General features: G+C 35.8%; 1 protein-coding gene across 3 annotated transcripts; it reads left to right on the forward strand.

The window, feature by feature from the left end:
- The first annotated feature begins 2471 nt into the window (after positions 1 to 2471).
- On the forward strand, positions 2472 to 22961 carry LOC135674800 (uncharacterized). 3 transcript variants are annotated; one of them, XM_065184972.1, is made up of 24 exons: positions 2472 to 2693; positions 3745 to 3872; positions 7327 to 7411; positions 8757 to 8810; positions 9339 to 9430; positions 9524 to 9627; positions 10874 to 10949; positions 11880 to 12339; positions 14043 to 14372; positions 14447 to 14647; positions 14725 to 14823; positions 14913 to 14985; positions 17969 to 18096; positions 18189 to 18477; positions 18567 to 18811; positions 18891 to 19015; positions 19129 to 19246; positions 20039 to 20118; positions 20208 to 20301; positions 20385 to 20580; positions 20735 to 20806; positions 20887 to 20990; positions 21066 to 21128; positions 22567 to 22961. In XM_065184972.1, the coding sequence occupies exons 1-24, from the start codon at positions 2655 to 2657 to the stop codon at positions 22672 to 22674; spliced, it is 3363 nt and encodes a 1120-aa protein (XP_065041044.1). In that variant the 5' UTR covers positions 2472 to 2654; the 3' UTR covers positions 22675 to 22961. The 3 variants fall into 3 exon arrangements, with proteins under 3 accessions (XP_065041044.1, XP_065041045.1, XP_065041046.1); XM_065184973.1 differs by having other exon boundaries at positions 2473 to 2693; positions 20069 to 20118; XM_065184974.1 differs by lacking the exons at positions 2472 to 2693; positions 7327 to 7411 and having other exon boundaries at positions 3742 to 3872.
- The last annotated feature ends 1139 nt before the right edge of the window (positions 22962 to 24100 follow it).

Below are 24100 nucleotides of genomic sequence, written 5' to 3' on the forward strand. Positions count from 1 at the left end.
CAACACACAATCAACCCAATCATAGCTCTTTCTCTATCTCTTGCCCTTTAGACTCTTACTATTTTCATATCACCTATCATATTGCTATAAGGCTTATCAACTCATCGAGCCCAAGCTACTATCAAATATGCTCTTAGGCTCGAGTTAACCATAGTATAGATGTCAAACTATAGTAAATAAATTTATATTATTATTCACTTTCGATATAAGACTAGAATTGAGTGTGTTGCACGAATAACAATTACATTGATTAAAAGCATAATTTCTTCTTAGTAGTGCATCATCAACTAAATCAAATAAGTAGAGAGAAAGTATTCCATAAATCAAAATATGTTGGTTAGTTTAATTATTAAAGATCCTCTCACATGAGAAGAAAATAATAGTATCAAATTGTGTCTTCATAATTTATCTTTCATATAATATTTTTTAAATTAATTATTTCACATGTTTGAGTCTTACCTCGAGCAAGCATATATATATATATATATATAATTTAATTCTTCGTATGGATATTTCAGTAACGAAATACACACTACGATATATGCGTGTTTGCTTATCAACACATGTCTTGTATCAGCAATCACAAACGCCTTGTTTTATTGGTAAACAAAGAGTCATTATGAAGTAACGCTGCAAACTCTCCTTTTTCCACACACACACAACAAGAGGAGGAGCACCACCACAAAGAGGAAGCAACGCCGTGGTTGGGTCATGGCCTGTGCTTTAGTTTGGGCACTGCCTTGGGCTTCGGCTCATGCCCTGGGTTTGCTCGTGCACCGCCGTAGTCATTCAACGAAACCGTCAATGATCGTGGCTCTCCGGTGCTCCGCCCTGTTCAGTTCCATCACAACAATGATGCGAGTCCACGCAGAAACTTACACAGAATGGAAGGAGCAGAGAGAGAGAGAGAGAGAGAGAGAGAGAGAGAGAGAGAGAAGGAAGCATCAGAGCGAGTACCTGAGACAGGATGCGTGAAACCTACGCCGCAGAGTAAGACGACGACGACGACGAAACAGGGGAGCCATCGAGATCCGAGCGAACAAGAATCCATCGTGTCTTCGGCGTTGCACAGGGATGGCGTGGGTTCGTTTCTGTTATATCCACGGGCGATGAGCAAGGAAAAGCCAGCGACGTGCCGAGCTTACATCCGCGGGGAAAGAGACGACCATAAACAGGTCGTGCGAGCCACGCAGCGTTAGGATGTCATCTCGCCGCCGACGCCACCTTATAAAGGGTGAGACGAGATTTCCACCGCAGCTATATGAACGACAGTTGGATCAACTGGTCGTACTGTGTATTTTAAATTATTTTTTTAATAAATAAATTAAAATTACCTATAATAAAAAACTAAAAAATACTACAACTAATTTAAAAAGTTGTATATAAAATAATAAGAACTATAATAGCAACTAACATTATAAACATAAACATTGATGATAATTATATTAAATCACATCGATTTTAATCTGTTTCTCATATTAATTATAATTTCATATTTGATGTTGAGATGAGCATATTAACGATCAATCATCATCTAACATGTAAGTGTCACATGAAAACTAGTGTGGAAGAAAAATAACTCATGTCATTCGTGTCTATCTCGCGTGGATAAAAGTCAAAGATAAGAAGTTGTTTAAGGTTATCTCTCCTGTACCATCCACGTGAACAAAATGTCAATATCAGAGATGTTTAAGCAGTTATATAATGTCTCTTTAAAGCTCAATACAAAAGGTGATCTTGACACTATGCTAAGGGCTCTCCCCCTTACCCCCCTAAAAAAAATCATATTGATTATAAATCTTGTATTAACTTGAGCATAGAAAGAATTAGGATGAGAAACTTTTCTCAACATTGGCCTAAGTATTGATGGTACCACGGGACTCGATGCTTCCGCTTCCAAGCCGCCTCAGAATCATCTACAAGCCACTTCGAACATTTCAATGTCTTCAGGTTTGGACCATATCGGTTTGACTTCGACGTCAACGACGATTTTCTCTAACATATGTAAATATCATCTTAAACAAATAATAAAATATTTATGTTAAATATTTTAAATAATCATTCATTATATTACACGATTGAAACGATTTTATATAACGAGAATAATGTGGAATGTTCATAAATTGACTGAGTCAATCAGATTTTTTATGGTTTGATTAATTTCAACCTCCAAGGTATGAGATAATAAAAAAAATTAATCAGTTAAGCTAGTTGATACGATAATTATATTCTTGGCATATTGAATATTTATGATATTAGAATAGATTCTTGACATATTGAATATTTATGATATTAAAACAGCATTTTCTTAGGCATACGTAATTTATTCCCTCGGACGATGTCAAGGGCAGTGTCTGATCCTGACACATGGCGGCATCATCATGAGACGATGATGAGATCCGGACCGTCCGTGGTTCGTCGATCTTTGGTCTGCTTTCTGAATTCCGAAGGGCAACTTATTTCCTTATTTTCCTCGCTTTCCTTCTTCCTCTTCTATATTCCTCTATTTCCCCGGGGAAGAGGCGACGACCGACCGGTCTCTCGGAGCCATCTTTCGCTCGTCGTCCTTCGATCCCACCTGCTTCCCTCGCGCAGCATCTACACCCCGATCCGATCGTAGCCGAAAGATCGGCGTCGACGCCAAGATCTTGCCGATGGACGCCATGCGCTTCATCAAGAAAGTCCTGAAGCAGGTATTCGGCAATATTCCCGATCCGTCCATCCTCTCGTTGTCTCGTCTTTATTCCGTGCAATTCAGTCATTGTGCTTGCGACGGGACTTTGAGCTACCCAAGCTCCGAGAAAAAATGTGGGGACGAGAACAAGAGGGAATCTACCAAATTCTTTGGTTCTTGGAATTTGGTTCCGAGAACAATTCGTTTAATAACGATTGAAGCAGCTAACGAAGCGACAATCTTAAGGCATCTGTTGACATTATATAAGGCGGTGACCAATTTTTGAGTGGATCGCCGAAATTGATCATATATGCGGACATCAAGATATTATTGTTATATGCATTGTCTACCCTGTTATCTTACTCGACTAAATGGCTTACTATGCTCGTAGATGGTTTTCTTTAACAGTATATCTTTGTTAAGATGAAATCACATCAGGGTTTGGCGTTCTATGATAAATGCTGCAGATAATAGGCCACCTTAACAGTAAGGAACAATAAACGAGAAAGAAATGGTGAGGAAAACAACAAACGAAGAGTAGGGTCTCCTATAAGATGAGAAAATAAATTACAAACGGAGTAATAAAGAAGGGGAGAGATAGGGTTAAAGATCAGTTGGGCAAGATAACCAAGCTTCGAAGTAAGCAATAGATATTAACATCGCCACCCTCTCAGCCAGCCGCATGCGCACGTTTATAGATAGCATCAATCTAGTCAAACTTAGCGGGACATGGTTTTTACCTTCTTTGCCTCCTCCTTGATAAACTCCTATCTAATAACAAACTCTATTATTTGATCTCAGTCGTATTAGAAAAGTCAAAACATCAGAATAAAGAAGGTGCACAAAGACATAATCAAGAATAGCAAAAACTGAGAATATGCGACAACTTAACTCTGTATTGTAAATAGACTCTAAGTAATATAATCGGCCATCACGTGCATGCCTTATAATTAGTGTTTTTATTGTCTTCTAACTTCCAGATTGTGTGCTTTATTTTATATGAGCATATGCTATTTAAATTTAAATTTAGATCACCAAATTGTTGACTATATATTTCCTTTTCTTAACAGCATACTGAAGAGAATGAACATACTTTGTCGGGCCTTGCTGCTCAAGTCACAATTCACTATGGCATTCCATATACTGCATCTATTTTAGCTTTTGATCCTATTCAGAGACTATTGGCAATTGGAACTTTGTGAGTACAATGATGCTAATTCATCGACTATGTTTAGTGCTGTCTATGTTTCTGCTGATGCTAGGTTATATTTTTTATGTTTTTATTAACAGTGGGTTATGTTTGCTTTGGGAAAGACATGGATGATCCTCTAATGTCCATGGGTTCTTTAGTAATTACATCTTGATAAGGAGGATAGTCTAGAGGGTTGCTCTTTTAACACTTGCATAGTAATTAAAAAATTAGAAAGACATTTTTAGAATAAATAACCATTATTAGTTTTAGGCAAGGGCAAAAAGATTATACTTTGCAATTATAATGGACTTGAGGCTCAGCTGGGCCAAAGTGACAGTACTCACAATACTCATAAGGGACATGTTTAAGTAAAATTTATGTCTTTTTTGGAAAACTGAAGGTATTTTCTTCATATTATCCGTGTTTATATTTATGCATAATTACATAAGTCATGGATATCCATCAAATTGGCACAAGGTGCTTTAGGGCTGTGTTTATGATGGTGATCCGCTAGATATCTTTCTATGCATATATACTAAAATGTATATGCAAAGATCTCTCTCTCTCTCTCTCTCAGCCTCCATGTATATATCTGTATGTGTATGTTTTAACATATTAATATGTTTGCGTAAACAATAAATTTTGATATCATGCAAAAGATCAACAAATAATTCTATCTTTTGGATGATCTATTTCGAATAATATGGTTGTAAATATTTTTCTCAGAAGGTAGGGTCAAAATACTGGTATCTTTGATTGCATATTTCTCTTAATTTTTCTTAAAGGTTAAAAGACAATAAAGTAAAAGATAATGTTGATAATCTGTCTACTTGCAATTTTTCTCACTGCAGTTGTTGTGGATGTTTGGCTAGCTTTGAATGAGTTTGTAAGACCTCTGCTAAATCTGGATCATATGTCCATTTCATTTCATGGGTATCATATCACCAAGTTTCATGGGAGTGCTGTTTGGGATACTTGATTTCCAATCAATAATGTTAAGTTACAGCTATAGTTGTTGGGGTGAGGGTCTGCAGTACCGAACTGTACCGCCCGGTATGGGCGGTGCGTACCGGTCCGAGTGCACTGTAGACTGTAGCAGTGCTACAGTACTCGGTACACCTGGGTGTACCGCTCGGTACACTTGGGTATACCGCTCGGTATACCGTACCATACCGGTACCAAGCCCAGGTCGAAATACCGGTACGGTACGGTATTATGAACCTTGGTTGGGGTAGTAATTAAAAATGAAAGAACTAGAAACAGAGATTTGAGAGGGGGATTAGAGGCTAGAGGGAATCTCATAAGAGGTAGAGGAAGAGGATAACCGTGAATATCGGGCCATAAAGATACCTAAAGTTCCATATTAACTTAATAACTCAATACATTGTAAAGACTCCAAATTAGGCTCATATTTACACTAACTAAAGGGACTCTCTAGAAGAGAAAAGAAAGAAAATAAAGATTATTCTGAACTTATTTACACTTCATTTCCTATCAGATTCCTCAATATTCTATCATATAAAAGTAGATTTGGTTTCCTGTTACCATTGCTTATCCTGTTCAAATCTGGTGTTTGTTTTGGCATCACAATAAATTGATTATGTACCCAAATTTGCACTGCATAAGTTGTACCATAAAATAAAGAAAACATCAGCACCCGATTAAGTAAAAATAGACCCACTATTTTTCGTCCTAACCATTAGACTTAATCTAATTCTTAACTGGACTCCAGATAGATGCAGACTTAAATCCAATCTTTACTATGTTCCGTGGCATATCATCGTGTGCCATATTTGTACGGCTTGGTTCATAAAAGTCCAATATGATCTTGACATGGGCACTGATACTGATATCTGAAACCTAATGTATGAGCCAAGTACCCAACCCTTACAAGCAGAGAGGCTTTCAGCAATACTTATGTGCTTCTTAAATTTAGATTATTTCTTCACTTTATCCATTCATGGTGTTCAAAAGTTTTGGAAACCAATAGTTGAAGTCTTGAACTGTAGATTTATAGAAGTTATACATGCATATGTGTGCCTTTATGCATTTTGTAAAATATGTTGTCTTCTACTCTCATTTACATGATGCTGAAAGTATGAGATTCAGTTGTAGGTCAGTAATAAGTTTTTGCATATGTATGTGCATGTTTATAGAATGTAGAAATGACATGCATGTGTATTTTAAAAGTTATTTTAGCCAATAGCATATTTTTGCTTCGTTAGTATATTTGCATTTCTTTTCTTATTCTTGTTTGTGTGCTAAACAATGGCATAACTTAAGTTTTATAAATAATGAGAGTACAGATGGATGCCTTTTGAACCTTAAATGGTTAAAGTTTTGACTCCCAGCCTTTTGCTTCATTAAAAAAACTGATTCATCATATTTATGAGTTTCATAAAGTTATGCAACAAAAATTGTCATATGTGTGCTCATGTTTAATAATCAAGCTGGCGGGTGGTGAACACTATAATCAACACTTTTGATGTTTGAAATGTGACCAATGCTCAAAATGTTATTACTAAAAGCTCAGTTTCTTTGTTTGTCTTTTTATGTAAAGAAAAAGTTTAGACATTAGTTTTATGCATCGTGCAACATGAAAGAATATGCTTTTCATTAATTCATTTATGCTTAATAGCAATCATTGCAATTTCAGTTGCTATGGTACGAAATCACTGGTATTTACTGGCCTGACCGGCCATCGAGATGTGGACCAAGCCAATTTTGATTGTTCATACTTGATAGAGGTGTACCATTCCAGATTGGAGATGTACCATCCAGTACACCGGGTTTTCTAGTCATACCAATCAGAATTCGACCGTTACCGATTGGTACCAGTAGGTAATGGTCAGATTTGGGTCAAATCATCCAATCCGATCACTGGGGCCTGGTTGCGGATCTACCACCTCTCTCACTCTCACATCTTCTTTCTCAAACTCATTCTCCCTCTCATTCTCTTGATTTCTTGGGTAACAATTGGGGAAGGTTAATTGGCCATTGAAGAGGGGTTTAATCTCAAGATTGATCGTAATTGTTCTCAATTCAAGGAAATCCGACACTTAATCTCTATGTTAATTTCATGTAATTGGGGCTAATTAGGGTCTTTGTTTATTTATACCCATTTTAGGGTAATTGATGACTCATTAATTACAGAATGTTCATGTAGTTAGAGCTTACTAGGGTCTTCTTCTTCCATTTATATCCATTTTAGGACTGGTGCACTGGCCCTAGTACACTGGTATGGACTGGTACTGTACTGATGTGCCCAATGAGATTGCATACCTTGCCTAATAGTATAGCCAATTGGCATCTTCTTCAGTGTTTTCTAGTTTCTACTCGCAAACTCTTCTGCCTAATAAATTGGCTTCATCATCTAATGATCATTTTTAAGCCAAAAAAAAAAAAGAATCTATATACTCTCCTGACCTTTTATGGATAATTGGTTTTTCCTGTACTGCAGGGATGGTAGGATAAAAGTTATTGGAGGTGATAATATTGAAGGCCTTCTTATATGCCCAAAGAAGGTTCCCTATAAATATTTAGAGGTTGTGACTCTCGGCAATGTGCTTTTGTTTCTTCCTGATTTAGTAGAGCTTAGTTCTGTTTGATAAGATTTCTAAACAATATAGCATAATGGAACCTACAAGAAATAAATCTTCTTGTGCACCCTGATTAAATGAATGAGTCATTTGCTAACATGATTGAGGTTTAAATAGTCATTTGCATAAAAAAAGTCTTTAAAGAAAATGGTGCAGCAATTAATTTTAAACACATACAATTGCTGGCGTTTGAACTTTGAAGTTCAGCCACATTAGAGAAAATCTGTTTTGAGACTTGTTAAGTATTTTTTGTCAAGATCAGAGAGGCAATGAAAACTTTCTCTAGTGTGTTCCTCGGTAAATGAAGAACAAAACACATATCTTTCAACCAGGATCTGGTAAATTATTAAAGCATATGATGTGTATCATGATTTGTGCCATCTGTTGAATTATAATAGAAATTGATAAATCCAATTCTGAAATATATGACCAAAAGTTCAGTAAGAATCAACATGTCAACAAAAAGAAATATGAGAATGGAAGTTTAGTGAGAAAGGGTGAAAAAAATTGCAAAACATAAAGTTTCTAAAACTTAGGAGAGTTTCTTTTTGAATCAAGTAATAATGAAATACAATCAATCTCTTCATCCATATTTTTAGTTTATGCTTTCCCTTGGGAGTGTCAACTTTATTCGTCGATTTTAGGTCATTACTTACTGGATATTTAGAAAATGTAGGTATGTCGAAGTGATGTATTATTGATGCAACAGCATTGTCCTATTAAAGTTGCACTTAAAATAATACAGAAGCTAATGTTATTTGCTAAATGTTTGAGAATCGAATATTAACTACTCAAGTTTCTTGTATCACTTAGTGTCCTTGGAAAAAGAACATGATTTTACAAAATTCAGTTTCATGGTCAGCATTAATCATTCATGTTTATTGCTTTTGCATAGTGGTCATGAACATAAGGCTCAGCTGTTGGACATTGTAGATCGTAAAAGGTTAAGACTCAGCTGATTTCCCAGCACAATATATGTTGCATTAGATAAATATAATTGTATTTCGCTATATTGCATATATTGCTTGACATGATTTATGCCTACTTCCAATCTACATTTTTCTTAATGTGTCATTTGTGAAACCATAATTGTCCTTTGTCCTTTTTCCCCGACATTAGTGTGTGTACATGTTCATTGATATACGTATCAGCATGGTTGGGAAATCAGAAGTCTCCTTTATTAAGAATATTTTTTGTTTTATCTTATGCTTTGTTCTAGTGAAATAAAATTTCTTTATTAAAGTGTAATTTTTCTTTGTTAGTCTCAAAACTTGTACTTTTTCTATTTCAGTTTCTACATAATCAAGGATTTCTTGTCACCATTACAAATGAGAATGAAGTCCAGGTACTAAATTTATAATTATAATGTTTGGTTTCTATAGCATGTGTAGTACTACTCCTCACATTATTTTGGATAGTAATACATTTAATAGAACTTTTATAACCATCTGCTGTTATTATATTGAGAATTGGCATTATAATACTGAGAGTGAGACATTAGAGCTTTTGACCCCCTATAAAATAGGAGAGGTCTGATGGAGCATGACTTTGTCTGCTTAAATGCTGTTGTCTTCTTTCCTCTTTTGCGAATTTTGTTGTTACCTGTGAAATCCACATCCATTCTTTTGCAAATTTTTCCTTTGTTCTTTTGATTATGGTCATGCTTGAAACTTTAAACTTTCAGCAAAAATTCTTGCTTGTTGCGTGCATATATTCATGCATATATACATTCCTACATTCCTTCAGGCATGTTTGTATACTCATATGCAGTAATACTTAAATACATAATTTTGACTTTGTTCTTTCAATTATGTTTATTTTTGGTCTTCTTTACATATTTATCCAGAACCTTGAAATTTCATCTCCTTGGCAGGTTTGGAATTTAGAGCTCAGGCAACTAGTTCATTGTTTTCAGTGGGAGGCTAATGTAACTGCCTTTTCTGTAATCTATGGGACCTACTTGATGTGCGTTTTTATTAAAGGAATTGCTTTACTGATTCTCATCAGTCAGCTGCTTGCTGGCTTGTCAGAAAAATGTTAACTAAATTACTGCTTTAGGTATATTGGAGATGAGAATGGGCTGCTGTCTGTATTGAAGTATGATGAAGAAAATGGAGAACTTTTGAAGTTGCCTTATCAACTTCCTGCTAATGCTGTAGCTGGTAGCTATTTCTCCTTAGAAACATGTGACAGAAATATTATATATGCTGCATTTTCTCTGAATTGATTGACTTCTTATCTTGCAAATCTCCGCTCCAATTTTTATCTTGTTAATTGTGTTCTATGCTTGAAAATCACATTTGGACATGCATGCTAATAAATAAAAGGTGATAGTGAAATATATACTATAGTCTATAGTTCTTTACTTCTTTTGCATCCATTTGAAAATACAATGACTTTTTGATTGATTGCAACACAGGATGGAACTGCAGATATTTATTTTGGCCTTTCATGACCATCGTAAACATTCCGACCCTTGAAAATCCAGATACCAAATTTTACAGTGCAAATTGAGCCAGCAAAACATTCTGACCCTTGGAACATATCTAGCCTTGATGGTGAAGAGCGTCATCAAGGTGATTCAAGAAAAAAATATTTTAATCCAAGAACAAGATTGTTCTCCATAAGAGATTTATAAATCCTTAGGTTTCGAAAATAGGGTAATGTAAAGTCCAAGGTTTGGTATACCAGTTGGTACACTGGTATAGACCGGTAAGGCGAACCATGATAAAGTCATCTACTTCCTTGATTTTCTAGCATTAAGAGGGCATTGAACTAAATTCTAGGGAGGTGGTGGTACTAGTTTCGTCACTTTCATCACACATTATATATTTTTGGAATACTGGGTGATAAGGGGAAAAAGTCAAAGAAATATATGATAGTGGCTATTCATTCTAGAATCAACTTATTCGGATTTTTTAAATGACACTGGGGCAAGAAATATATCAACCAATTTTTGACTTTACGATGAGCCACTTCTATTCATTTGTTGGCCTAGATCTCTGAATTCTTCAGGTGGCTATGATTTCTTAGTTTTAGTACACATCAATAGAAACTGTAGGTGCCTGTAAATTTACTGGCTTGTTATTTATTAATTAGGCTTTGTAAATTTGCTTTATCATTCTGGTCTTACTCATTGGGAGCTAAGTTCCATTTCTTCCATTTGTTATGCTCTCTTGTTCTTTTAGGAAATCTTCTGTGTGCTCTCTACTGGGTTGGTGGGAGTGAAAACTGACATATCTATGTCATCATTTTCTTTTCTTGTTTAACCATTGTTGGCCTTTGTCATTTTAGCGGATTCATATTACATTTGGTTCCAGTGGAATGATATTGATGTTATTTGTGCATAAGATTTTAATTATATTTTTGTAATATTTAAATTTATGTATTGTGAAAAAAATCGTACAGAAGCAGCTGGGATTTCCATTCCTGACATTCAGTCGATTGTTGGAATTCTTCCTCAGCCTGGTACTTCTTCGACTAGGTATGACATATACATGCCATTCCTGGATTGAAGCTTTCTGTTAATAATCTTGTTCCTTCCAAAATATTTTCTTCTCAGATTCACAGAATGTTTGCCTGTTATCCACAGTACTAACTCAACTCCATAAAAAAAGCTAGGAAAATGTTATAAGCTAAGGATGAATTTTATTGTTATGCAATTATAAATGTGCAATGTAAAATATGGCTCACTATGTGTTATTTGAATGTTAGAAGCCTTAAACCACTTGCGTTTGTTGAGTTATGTTGGTATTAACCCACTTATTCACCCTGGACTCCAGTGTTTCTACTTGAGAAATTGACTCAAGTAGAAAGGCGAGCAATTAATCAAATGTTAAAGATTCTTTTTTCGAGTATCAACACCTTACCAGTCACCAGCCATGATAGTGTGGTACACTGATGTGGTCCTATATATATTGCTGGTACCAGTTATATTAAAAGAAAAATAAAAAACAGGAAAGACATACCTCTCCTCTTCTTCCTCTTCTCCTTCTCCACCTTCTTACCCTTTCTGAGTGCCATCTGGCTGGTACATAACAGACCATCCAGGGACCATTCAATTTTTTTTGTCTTTTCGGTCATAAATGAAACACGTGATTTGAAAACTAAATTTTATGTGTTGACTTATTCACTATCTTTTTCATGCTAATCAATACTTTGCTTTTTACCACTTCATTCAGAAGATATTGATAGAAATTGATGTAATCACTCACACCAGTTACGTGGTTGGCTCCCTTATTCTTCAAGGTGGACTTGAGGATCTAAACACAAAAATATTCAAGTCTTCGTTTTCATTCTTGCACTAGCAGAAATGATTCCTCTTTTTTTAAAAATCAACCTATGCTTGTCTATTTTTGTGTGCCTTATATCAGTAAGATGTTTCTCACATGGTAAGTAATTGACTTTACTGCAGAGTGCTGGTTGCATATGAGAAGGGATTACTAATTCTTTGGGATATTCACAAAGGACAAGCTGTTACCACCAGAGGTCATACAAACCTGCAATTGAAAGGTGCAGAGGGCCCTGATTCTCTCAGTGAGACTAGTGATCAGCTTCAAAGCAATGCAGCCAACCATGATGGAGACAATGAAATTTGTTGTCTTTGCTGGGTATCTACTAACGGTTCAATTGCTGCTGTGGGTTACATGAATGGTGATATACTATTGTGGGACTTCTCAGATAGTTTCTCAGTAAAAGGGCAACAACCCCAGATATCATCCAGTAATGTGATTAAGCTGCAGTTGGCATCAGGAGACCGCAGGCTCCCAGTCATTGTCTTGCACTGGTCTGCTAATTGTAAAGGAAATATCGATAAAGGAGGGCAGCTTTTTATCTATGGTGGTGATGAGATTGGATCTGAAGAAGTTTTAGCAGTTTGTTTATTTTCACTTTCTGTAGTTTTTTTTGTCTTATTATATAAGTAAAACTGACTTGACCATTCATCTCATGATATATTTAGAATAAGTTTCTTTGGTTCAGAGGCTTTCTATTTTGTTGTGGAACTGGCATTTATACTATCAGTTCGCTGATTTATTTTAGTTTTTATAAACATAATCAAGGGAGACACAACATGAGCATATTTGCTGACTAAGAAACTTTATTTATGGAAATTGGCTTTGTTCAACCACTATGTTGATTTTATGGTATCTAGATCCTAGAGCAAAGACAAACTTATATAGTGTAGATCGAGATATTTTCCTTTTCTTTTTTTGTCCTTTTGTAGTTTGGTTTACTAGATTATTTATACCGACATTTGCTGTACCGCCCGAGTCGGTATGGTACAAGCAGTATGAACTGGTCTGACTGGTGACCGAGATGTGGATCGCCTGAGTTCCTGTCGGCATGCCCTAGTGTATCGTGTGCCAGTACATTGGTATAGACCGGTACATACTGACCTGACAAATCACCGAGATGGGTCCAGTACCTGAAATAGCGAACCCTAATTTGTAAACTCAAAAGTCCTTCACTTTCTTTAAATATGTTCATCTGTGTTACTTACATACTTTATTTTGCATTTAGTTAATTGTTCAGGTATCTGCTTTTTTTCTTGTTCTTGACATGTCTAAATGTTTGTAAATTGTACTGAAGTTCTCATGTCTCTAGATATTAAAGTGGTGTCATATAACATACTAGATCATGTGTCAAGATTATAATGACACAAAGTGTGACTCTTTTAGAAGGTTAAGTGACTATAAAGAGGAACTTGTCAAATTTCTTTGGAATTTTGAAAAAATTGTGTGTTAAGTTTATTGCCGAATAAAAAAGCCAAATGCACTCAAAATCTTCCCCGGTAAACTTAGTCATCATTTTCCTCAAAAAAATCTTGGAGATATTAATAGTTGGAAAAGGGGATGATTACAGCTATGTTTCCTTGTGAGATTCATGACATACTCAACAGGCAGATCTAATAAAGATAGTCTTATGGAATGTTTGGATTTGTTTGTACTTTGTAGAATTTTGGTAAGTGCAAATATGGCCTTCATGGTTCATCTTTTTTTTGGAATATTATGAAGGCCAGGGACAAAATTGCTTCTGCATGAAGATGGAAGAGTTGAACACTAGGATTTAAATAATTAATTGGCACACATAAGTCATCATCCTAAGCAACTTTGAAAAACTAACAGTGTCAAATGCCTCAATTTCATTTATTTTTATGTCCTTTTATCTTCAGTTAACTAACTTCATCAACCTCACCTATTATGTGAACGTAAAAGATGATCCATTCAACATCAACATTTCAGGTAGATTTAAAAAAAATGAGGCATGATCCTTTGTGCACTAAGTGATAGTATTGGCACCGTTTACAGGTTGGTTGTTGACAAAGTAATGAAATAAGCTTGGGTTTTAAGATTCCTAGAGCCTAGGTAATAAGAACGTTGCTTGAAGTTTAATGTGTTAAATACTTAAATGTTTCTATAGCTGGAGAATATGTGTATTCTGTCTAGATAGATTAGATTATTCCTTTCTAGTAAAGCTTTTATTTTTATGTAAAAGAACTCAACAATATGAGGAGATTCATATGACATATTGCGAAGTAATTTCTATTTATCAATTATTTAAATTATTTTCTCTGCAGGTTCTGACTCTTGAATGGTCCTCGGGAGTGGAGACTGTAAAGTGCATCTCACGTGTGGATCTTAATCTTAATGGATCCTTTGCAGACATGATCCTGATCCCTGATGTTGGTGCATCGGATAAAAATTCCACTGCTGCTCTTTTTGTATTGACAAACCCAGGGCAAATAAATGTCTATGATGGTGCTGTGTTATCAGTGTTAAAATCTGAGGGAAATCATTCTGCTCAAGCTGAAAATTTTCCACTAGTTGTACCAACCATCGATCCATGTATGACTGTGGCAAAACTTTGTCTGCTATCCAAGGGCAGTGCTTCCAAGGTTTTGTTTAAGGTACTTAATCTAAATTTAGGTTTGAATTTGTAATAATCCTTATATGGCTCGTTCAACCCTTGCATTTTCTTTAGAAATTTTATGCTAGAACAACACGTTCGTCTACTCTTTCTGCGGGCACAAAGTGGCCTTTGACTGGTGGGGTCCCTCCTGAAATGTCCTATGAAGATTATGAGGTTGCAAAATTATTTATAGCTGGTTATCAAGATGGATCCCTTAGAATATGGGATGCGACGTATCCGATTTTAGGACTTATGTATGTGTTAGAAGGAAAGGTTTGTGCCTCAACATTAAATAGCAAAAAACCTGTGAAGATTTTGTCGATGCTAGAACTAATGCTATTTAATGACAGCTGCCAGTGATTCAAGTGGATGGTGCGTTTGCAGCAGTATCAGCAGTCGCCCTTTGCTCGTTAAGTATGACCTTGGCTGTTGGTGATGAACGTGGTCTGGTTAGATCAGTCTCTTATTTGTATTTTCTTTTAAGTTGTAAAGAGCAATTTTTGCTTGATTGTGACTCTTTTCTCATGTGATTATATAGGTTCGCATCTATAAGCTTCAAGAAAACACAAATGGTTCAAGTTTTCAATTTGTGACCGAGACTAACCATGAAGGTAATATCTTCCTGCAACCCAATTTCTAGCAAATTTCTTTAATATTAACTGAAAATTCTGGCATGATTCAAAATTCATTTTAGTGTTTCTTCTTATATCTTGATATTTAAATCAAATTTTTAATAATCATGACATGGATAGAATTTGAGTGAAATATGGAAGCAAATATACAGATATTCATCTTCCTGAGCAATAGTATAATTATGATAGATCTTCCTCAGGACCTGGAGGATGCAGAAACCATCTTTAGTCATATCAAATAAGTGACGAGCATAGAATGCCGGAAATTTTGGCATGCCACAGAACTGACCTAGTTGAATAAAACTTTGATGAAGAGGCTGTGGAACAAACACCTCCTGAGTAGATGCAGAAGCACTAAATAAATTTCATCCTTCACGGGACAGATGTGAAAGGTAACAAAACAGCCTTCACCAGAAGTATATGATCAGAATGTTAATCATCTATAGAAAAATTGGCAAATCAACACATCCACTAGCTAGAGTAGCCACTCTAATAATCTGGAATTTTAGGAAGATGCTTATTGCCTATTGATACATCTTATCTCTTCCAACACCAACTGTTTTTCATGTGTATCTTTCTTGTACTAACAAATGACTAAATATGACACATGACTGGGGGTTTTGGAACTAAGAATAAGGTGCAAAGGCTCCAAGTTGAAGCTTCTATTTGATAACGTGTCTACTTTTTGACACTTGTGACCATTATATTTGGTATGACTTCTTAATTATTTTGTTCCTGTTACTAAGAATCCAGATAATTGTGCAGAAAATTCTAAATAGAGAACCGATCTCTATAACTGTTAGAGATTGGTTCAAGTCTGACTAATCTAGAAACACTCATCAATTTTAGATAAATATCACATGAAGCTAATTATTGATTTCTACAGCAGCTCATATCTTTATGTATAAAGGACACTCTGAATTAGTTCAGACACTCGCAACTAAAGTATAATTCATAAGCAACCATCATTTGGAGAATCAACTAAGCTTGATAGGTCTATCATCTATGGCATATATATGCTTTTATGCACTCTTTCACATGATTAAAGAGGACGATGATGAAATCATGAAATACATAATTCAAGTATCATAGTGCCAACAGCTATACAACATGGGCACTTTAAAATAATAGATTTGTCCATGTCATTCCACATTTGGTAATGACAATTGTCGGATAATTTCTGACATGTGGGATACTTTCTGATGTGTAGGATATTTCAAGAATACACTAGGGTTCATATATCAGTTACACACCTACTGATGTCAACCATCCTGCATATATACATATATATATATCCACATAAGGCTTCTAGCTAACTTTAAGTGGTTGTGACATTCCTCTTACGGATTGTATCTATCAGTTCAACCATGGACTGGTATAAGAGACATTAAGTACTGGGTGATATCCAGTGAATTAGAATGCAACAAAGCTTTTATATCCTGAGAGGAGGAGCAGAAGAACAAGAATCAGCAGCAGAATTGGCATTTCAGATATGTCCGCAACCCCATCCTTCCCTTATTCTTGTCTCTGGTCAGTTTCTTTCTTTTCTCTTTGACTGGAAGCAAACACTACATTGCTGATCTGGTGCTACCATTCTTTCTTGGCCTGAGACCAGTATAGGGAATGACAGTGAAATTTAAATCCTTGCCTTTCTAGGCTTGTTTAACATGTATCTATGTTGGGCTATTGATATACTATGGTATGAAATTCTCCTTATTGTTTTGCATATGGATTTGTACTACTTTCATGAATGATTCTTATAAGTTAATATTTGCTACCATGAATTTTCTAAATTGTACATGTTATATCTAAATCTATAAAATTATATTGAAATATAAAAAATATTTATCAGTTGACATTTGTGCACACTATGTATTGTCCTACTTTTAAAAGATTTGCTGTGTTGGTGTGTACATGGATCAGAATAAATTCTGTTCCACGCATGTACTCATTTTCAAGTTGCTGTTATGAAGCAACCTGAACCCAATGAGATCCCTCTAAAGGCTGGCCAAGGTCTGAACCTGTTCGATCAGAAAAGATAATGAGGTGTTAATTAATTATTTTGCTTGTTATTTGCACATCGTTGAGGAAATTTTTTGAGGGATAATGATGAACTGCCATGGTAAGTAATCAGATTCTAATAATAAAACTTTATTAAAAGAAAGAATGAAAATTTAGTTGATCAATATTGTCACAACAGATATGCCATAGACTGTACATTTTTTTGATATTTAAACTTGAACAGTGATGGTAACATGTTAACTACTATGATGTTTAACTTCAAGTCTTGAACTAGATTCAACTGATTACAAGAAACTGGTTAGTATGTTGACAGTTGTGCTCCAAAAGAATTTTAAATGGTAAAAAGGCCCCCAAACTTATCTACACTTTGCAATCATCTAACCTTTACTTGTATATTATTTTTCTTTCACTTTCAGCATGAACGGCAAAATGATGTTTTTTTTTCCCAAGAAGCTATTCTAAATTCAAACAATACAATATGTTTGGACTTGCTAAATTGTGTCTTTTCTTCTAGTAATACTTTGTTTGTCCCAAGATTTGGTTACTTAATTGCTTGCTTATAGCAGATCTAATTTGCAGGTAATGGTTTTCAGCAAGCCTAAAATATTAGCTTGTCAAATTGAAGGGATTTGAAAGTTCAGGGGATTCTTACATGTTCTTTTATTTGGTTTTAAAATTTGGGTTCACTTTTCATTTTCCAAGAATGTGTTTCGGTAACAAAATACTAATGAGATCAAGAGTTCAATTTAGAAACTTGACCTGTATATAGTGCAAGATGGAATGCTCCAGTTGGAATAATTTATGCAATATGGTTTATGGTAAATGAAAGAATTGAAATATGAACTTTTGGTGTTTCTCTTTCATGTTCACTTCGTCCTGGCAAATTATCGCTAGTTTGTATTTTTTTCCTTACACTGCTTTTATAATTTAACATGTCCAGTTCATATAATTCATCATGGGCAAGGATTTCATTGCATAGCAGCCTTTTCTATCTTAAACTCTCCAGTTCGGGACATTCATTTCACAAATTCTGGGAGCCACATTGCTGTAGGGTTTGAAAGTGGTCAGGTACCATTTAAGTGCCTTTTCCCTTTTGTTTCTTTCACTTAATTGAGGTTGACAAGAAAATTACTGAAATATCTGTTGTCGTGGTCATTCAGGTGTTGATGCTTGATATGACATCACTATCTGTACTGTTTCGTACAGATTGCACTTCTGGAACTAACTCTGCAGTAATTTCTGCGAGCATGCCCTCTATTTCTCAGTGTATTCTTCAAGTAAGCAGTCCAGAGCAACTAAGCCCCTGTATAACAAACCCTACAGAAGTGGTACTCACTCTCACCAAGGATTCACAAATTGCAATTATGGATAGCAGAACTGGGGCTATTATAGGCTCCAGAACGGTGCAGCCAAAGAAGGAATCTGTTGTGATTTCCATGCATGTTATAGGCATGTATTTCCAATGCTTTCATCAATATTTAAGCCTTGTATTTGCAGGTTGAAAAAGTGCTGTAACTTATACCAATTTTCATGCGTAGAGGGAAGTGTCTCAGCATCAAAAGCAGTTGCTGAGCCTGAGAAATGCTCCCAGAACCTGCCAGATGAACCTTCTTCTCAAAGTGGACCTGAGAGAAGCAATAATCGTGAACCAAGAGAAACAAAAGAACTTCAAGGCTGTCGCCCAGAGGATGCTCCATATTCTTGTGAAACATTAATAGATCCACTACTTGTGCTATGCTTTGCAGATTCTCTATGCTTGTACCCTTTAAAGTCTGTGATAGAGGTGTGATGCTCTTATGTGTTCAAGTAATAATGTTGGTATGCATTGTCTACAACTGAGCTCATATCTTTTTCATTTTCAGGGGAATAGCAACTTTTTTCATAAGGTGAACCTAGCACAAAGAATTTGTTGGTCAACGATATTAAAGGTAGATGCAAAGGCACCAGAACTGATACTACTATTTGAGACAGGAACTATTGAAATAAGGTAAATGGCCAGTACATTTCATCTTCTTTGGTGGGTTTCTTGCTTGTGTTGCAACGTGTCATTTAACTTTTGAGTTTTGATTTCATAATTATCTTCTTTTCTGTCTTTGACAGGTGTTTGCCAGGTCTGGAAATTAAGGCGGAAAGCTCCTTAATGTCCATTCTAAGATGGAGCTTCAAGACAAACATGGATAAAACCATGAGTTCCTCTGATGATGGGCTTATTGCTTTGGTGAGTCTGTTCATGAACTTGACTTCCATAAATCTCAATATGAAAAACTTTTGAGGACTTGTTAGTTTTTCATAAAAAAAAAAATTGTTGAATCAATAAATTCCTCAGGTATAGCTCATTGTTTGCAGAATCAAGAGAAAGTTAATAAATTATTGATATCTTGTTTGTACAACAACAACAACAAAACCGTAAGTCCCAACTATTTGGGATCGACTAAATGGATTTTTTGCCGCCATTAAGATCTTGTTCCTATATATCTTAATTAATTTTATTAAATAAGATAAATAGTCTAGCCTTGTTTCCAATTTTAGTTAATTCCTAAAATGATGGTAAACTTTCTGACTGGTTATAGTGAACAAATCATTGCCAAATTTACTAATTTCGAGTAATGTCTATTAAAACTTAGATATACACTTTAGTATTTGGATGTCAATTAATGTTGAACCTCGTTTGACATCTTGTAAGGACTATGGTCCAGATCCATGGATCAGTTTAAGGATGTCAGTGGCATATACTTGGAATATCCATCAGATTTGAGGGAATTTTATATAAAGAACAAGGACCAGGAGATTTATGTGCAAAATTGATAGATTTTGAGGACTAATATGTAAAAGGCCCTTTGTATTTTTATCCGTCTTTAGATAATGACTAAATCATTCTTAGAACTTAGTGATATTCATTACTTGCAATTCTTAAGCAAGATTATGTGGATAAATTATGATTTTGCATGTCACGCATGATGACTAGATGGACATGAAATACTAATTTGTTCAACTTTGTTATATAAGTTAGAAACAAAATTTCATTTCGAGGAAATTACAGGTGAATGGATGTGAAGTTGCTTTCATCTCTTTTTTGGATGATCAATCCAGGTATCTCATTTTCTTTGTCTAGTAAAAAAAAGGGATATTCAAGAAAGATTGCTCTTTAGGTCTCAAATTATTTATATGGGTTTATCCAGGTTTGCAGAACTTATGCCTTGCCTTCATGATAAAGTCCTGGCATCTGCTACTGCCGCTGCCCTTAATCACTCCATAGATTTGAAGAAAACACAGGTAGAGCTTCCTCTTTTTTATTGTACAATTATGTTTTTTTCAATTAGCTCTTATAAACTATCACCATGGCTTTGCTGCTCCAGATGACCTCTCCTGGGATAATTGGTGGTATCATAAGAGGACTTAAAGGAGGTAGAACAGATATAAATGACATTGTTAATGATGGTATTCCTAGCTATAGTTCCACCAAACAACTGGAGCAATTATTTTCAAGGTTCCCATTCTCGGACCAATCAACCACTATCATTCGCAATGAAGAAGTTGGCGAACTGAGCATTGGTTCTCTCTCTCCCTCTCATACTAAAGTTGTTTCTCCGTATTCCTTCCCTCTCCTCTCTCTCTCTGTCTCTCTCTGTCTCTGTCTCTCTCTCTCTCTCTCTCACTCCCTTTCCGGCCCTATCATTTTAAGGAGTAAATCTGTAATATTTTGCAGATGACATCGAGATTGATGATCCATTACCTGCACCATCTACTTCAACTACTGTAACTAAGAGTAAAAAGAAAGGTATCGCATTTATATTTTTCAACTGAAACTTCTGAATTTCCATCTCCTTCAGTTGGCTCAATTTTCATGTTATGCTATAGATGAGGAGAAGGAAAGAGAAAAATTGTTTCAAGGATCTACTAATGATTCAAAGCCAAGAATGAGAACTCCTCAAGAGATTCTAACCCAATATCGCTTTGCTGGGGTAAAATCCTCTGGACTTGTTAAATTTTAATAATCTCCTCACCTCTTTTCTCTAAAGCTATTAATTGCAATCCAGGATGCCTCAGCAGCAGCAGCTCATGCAAGAGAAAAGCTCGTACAGAGGCAGGAGAAGCTTGAGGTAGGACGTGTGATATTTTATTTGTAGAATTCATCTTTTTGTGTTCTTTAATATTATAACTTCTACCTTATTGTTCTTTATGCTGTAAATCTGTGAAGTTTGCAGATCGAAAGATATGGAATGAGAACATTGTATCTTAAGTAATTAATAAGGATAGTCATAATAAGGAATGGTAAAGATGTAGGAGTTTAAGCTTGGTAAATTTCATTCATGTGGTAGTTAAAGAAGGTCTTCCTTTACATCATAGTGAGTTGAAAACTAGTTTTGAACAATTAAACCATCTTAGGCTTATCAATGGATGGTTTCTGTATTAAATTAATTGTGTTCATAAAATGGACATGGACAAATATTTAAGGAGTTCTTACAAGACTCAATTAGAAATAAAGGTTAGATCAGAAAATAACACTTAGATACCATTTGATCAACTTAGAATGTAACAAAAAGCTAGAAAAATATTATATCATCAAATCACTGGACAAGATTAGCAGTGGCTGGAAGGCCAAATTCTGCAAGATTAATGCCTTATTTGTGTCTTTATTGTTCACTTGGATATTTATTCTCTATATTAATGCTAATAAACCAAAAGGAAAATTCGATTAAAGTTGCATATGTTAGATGAAAAGATGATTTACTTTTTAAAACTATAAAGAGTACACATATATAATCTACATGATCTGGATAATTTATAAATCATAATCCACCTCCATAGAGTAACACCAGAGTGTCCTTTTTGTTTTGGGGAGTACTAGATGGCAGTCTCAACGTTTTGAAAAGTGATGATTAACCCGGTCTAAGTTGCTCAGTTAGGCCCAGGTATTTGGAAAAACCTGACCTGCTTGCCATCTTTGCTTGCAATAGGAACAACAATGAGTAGGGTACCCACTACTCGAATCCGAACCTGACTTGGATATTTACTTTCCTAGCCGAATATACATTAAACCTGATTAAAGGGTACCCGAACCTGGCTTGAGCGGATCGGGTAGACAGCACCCATAAAAAAATATTGGTTCCCATCTCTAGTTTCGGCTAGACATTATTGTTGCATCATCTATTTCATCAAAAACAACCTGGTGTTGAGATATTGAAATCAAAATTCTCGAAGGATCATCATATTGCCCCAGTTATACAACCTATTTGATCTGATTTGGTGCAAAGAAAAACTATATTCAAAGTTACTTCATTGCCTTTGTTTCTCGTGTGTAAATGGTAACTTGAAATCAACAAATACTGTTCAATAGATCTTATGTCACTTTATCACAATGAGGTTGGTCAAAAGTAAGATGGCACTCCTAATCATTTCTCTTCTAGAGCAAATGGCATGACAGACCTAAATCTTAAATCGAACTTCTGTTTAAGAACTTGGTTCTTCTTGCTAGTATATATTTTGAGGTTGTATCAACATAAGCTAAGCACCTTCTTACATATATGCTCTTACCAGAGAATTAGTCGACATACTGAGGAGCTTCAAAATAATGCTGAAAGTTTTGCTGCAATGGCGAATGAACTTGCGAAGACCATGGAGAATAAGAAATGGTGGAAAATATAGACTAATTTTGAACATGTTCCTTCCTAAACAAAAAAACAGAAGATTACATGGCCATGCATTTAGCTTCTCGGCTGTGAAAATTGTATAGTAGCTTCACCTTCCCAATCAATTGGAGCCAGTGAGTGCCAGTGGTCACCTGAATTGTGAACTGTGAAGGAGTTGGGAGGATGGTTGCCTTATGGGTTTCATCGAGTAGATTCAGTGATAGAATGTGTATATCTATTGTATATTTATAAGCTATCAAAGACGTGATGTCATTGGCAGGTGAAATGCTTGCTTTTCGGCTATTTTTATTGCTGCTACAGTTGACTTGTTGATCATATATGCTGCTGCTTTTATCTTAAGTTTTTAAGCTTCAGATTGTTGTATTTGAAGCTTGAAATGGATACATTACAAGCATGCTCATGTAAAGTATTTTCAGATGACCATTAATGATCTACCAAATCATAAGCTTTGGGTCACTTTCTCCTGCCTTTTTTCGGCACATATTTTCGCAAATCTTAACATTTGTAGGAATAAATATTTTCAGACATTAGCTAGAAATCTATCTTGGAATTTTTTTAAAAACTCATTAAAGCTTGCTGTAACCCTTGAAGCAAGAGAATCCACCATGCTGTATTGCATGAATCTTCTCCGGTCACAACTCCCGTCTTGGATTTGCTGGTTCACAATTTCAATTAGAGTTTGGTATACGAGCTTCCCTCTAATTTCTTTGTTTTGATCATCCTTAAAAATGGGTACTGATAGGACGTATTATGGATCGTCCCACGGGGACTCAACCCTCCTCACGTTAGCTCGAGTGCGAAGCCTCGGGAGGGAGACGTAGTGCCACGTCAGATGCGTCATCAGGTAATCCGGGACACCAGCGATCACCTCCCCACGTCGTCTAGCGTCGCGTCGATCAACCCTGTCGCCATCCCACGTATCTCGGGCGATCGATGCCCAAAGGTATGTTCGCCAGGTTAGTCGTCGTCGACAAAGGTCATGTATGATCGACCCCCAGGAACAACAATAAAAACCCTCGCTAGCATCTGACGAGGGGGATCGAGAAAAACTTCAAGAGACCACTAACTTGAGCTTTGGAAGGACTAGAGTCGGGATCATTTCTCATCCCGACCCAGGCCTATGTGTAGGAACTTGATGATGGCAAAGTGGATGAGCTCGCAAAAGAGGCGCGTCCCTACCAGATTCGAGCTCGGCTTGATCATGTGAGACCTTCATCCCCAAGACGAACCTGGACGTTGCCAGTCAGATTGAGTCGTACTGACCATGCGATCACGGCTTAAGGTTTGCGGAACAGGTACCAAGTCATGAGATCATATACACGGACAATTGTTTGAAATTGGAATTAGTAGCCAAGGTGAAATCAAAAAACACCTTATCAAAGCCACGCCATGAGTCACGTATCATTGTAGATATAAGTGAT

The sequence above is a fragment of the Musa acuminata genome, chromosome BXJ1-5 (assembly GCF_036884655.1).
Source record: "Musa acuminata AAA Group cultivar baxijiao chromosome BXJ1-5, Cavendish_Baxijiao_AAA, whole genome shotgun sequence".
Lineage (NCBI taxonomy): Eukaryota > Viridiplantae > Streptophyta > Magnoliopsida > Zingiberales > Musaceae > Musa > Musa acuminata.